This window comes from Notothenia coriiceps, unplaced genomic scaffold (genome assembly GCF_000735185.1).
Source record: "Notothenia coriiceps isolate Sejong01 unplaced genomic scaffold, NC01 NC01_scaffold00033768, whole genome shotgun sequence".
In the NCBI taxonomy this organism is placed as follows: Eukaryota; Metazoa; Chordata; class Actinopteri; order Perciformes; family Nototheniidae; genus Notothenia; species Notothenia coriiceps.
The window spans coordinates 1-1,534 of NW_011366469.1; the positions used below are offsets into that span (position 1 = coordinate 1).

The 1,534-nt window shown below is 43.2% G+C and overlaps 1 protein-coding gene across 1 annotated transcript; it reads right to left on the minus strand.

Moving 5' to 3' along the window:
• Positions 1 to 626: 626 nt before the first annotated feature.
• LOC104961783 (putative N-acetylated-alpha-linked acidic dipeptidase) lies at positions 627 to 1,430 on the minus strand. Its single transcript, XM_010790121.1, has 5 exons — positions 1,347 to 1,430; positions 1,195 to 1,258; positions 1,047 to 1,114; positions 857 to 948; positions 627 to 735 (listed from the first exon to the last, which is right to left on the minus strand). The coding sequence occupies exons 3-5, from the start codon at positions 1,110 to 1,112 to the stop codon at positions 627 to 629; spliced, it is 267 nt and encodes an 88-aa protein (XP_010788423.1). The 5' UTR covers positions 1,113 to 1,114; positions 1,195 to 1,258; positions 1,347 to 1,430.
• Between the last annotated feature and the right edge of the window lie 104 nt (positions 1,431 to 1,534).

Below are 1,534 nucleotides of genomic sequence, written 5' to 3' on the forward strand. Positions count from 1 at the left end.
TTGCGCATTAGTTTCTGTTATGGATCAGTATCAACAGTCCTGCCAGTAACGTTACTATATTATCAATGCTGCTTTAGTTATAGCCTGATATATGATAGCTAACTTTACAATGTTGTGATGTGACGTTAGCTAACATTCTGTAGCTAACGCCGGTCACTCACCAAGATAGCTGCCCAGTTCTCCACTGGTTCTCCTCACACCACAGCTCCATTTCTCTCCGATGGCCGTTATTTCTTCTAATCCTTGGCTGCTCCTGGTCTCTTGGACGCCTAGCAGGCTCATAATTATAAGGTTGTGGTCCATCATATGCATTCGAATATTCATGTTCAACTTCTTCTGTGTCGAAACTAGCATTGGGATCCATGTTTATTAATACGTTACACCGGCCGCTCTCCCCCTTGTGTCCCCCGTGTTACGTCACACGCGGGAGGTCACGTGCCGAGGCTTTTTTATGCGGAAGTGAACATTTCTTACAAAAACGACGCCAGATGTCACTGTAGTGTATATTTCTGTATATTTTTTTGAAAATCTAGTGTATTCATCCTTTTCCTACACATTTATTCACAGGTGTCCTTAATCTGGAAGTTGCTCTTTAAGACTAATAAGAATGATAATATTTGGGTGAATCAGTCAGCGTGTCTCACCTTGTTCTTGGTGTATCTGGCTCTGCCTGCAGCAATTCCCAGACGGATAAAATAGGCCTCAAAGTCACTGCCTGACCCCAGTTTACTGATCCTACAGTGCAGCAGAGTGAAGGACAGACTGTTTGAGTGATTTGTTTCATTACTTGTTATATTTTACATTCAAAATATGTTTGTTTACAGCCTGACTCTGACCAGAGCAAGCTACTTTATACCTGGGTGCATCACGGTTATCCGTCCAGTTGTCCCTCTTATGCCAACTCTCGTACAAAGAAACTCCTTCCTCTCCTTCCTCTGGACTGGCTATCTACATGCAAACACATAAAGTATGAAAGTGAGCATGAAGACTAAATTAATCATTCTCAAAGCAGTTTGTTAAGTACCCTTCCTTTTGCTTCTGCTTACCTGTTTGGTGAGGTCATACACCAGCGTGTGTAGAGACGGAGTGCAGTCAACCCTCAGTGTGTACATTCCTGGAAATCAAATTGAAATGTTTAAAAAAACACATAAGACACATCAAAACAAATGTACTACTAACTGTGCACACACTCACCCTCAATGGCAGAGTCGGCATTAATGTAAGCCACAGCTCTCTCCTGCAGCAGCTTGGCGTTATCCTGTTGAGAAAGGTGAATGTTGGTCAAGTGTGTGTGGGTTTGAGTGTGTACAAGTGCAAGTGTGTGAATGTGTATTATGTTTAAGTACCTCTGCCCATTCTGTAGATCCCTGCAATCCAAACTCCTCTGCATCCCAACTTGCAAATATTAAAGTCCTCCTAGGCCTCCATCCTACACACACACACACACACACACACACACACACACACACACACACACACACACACACACACACACACACACACACACACACACACACACACACACACACACACA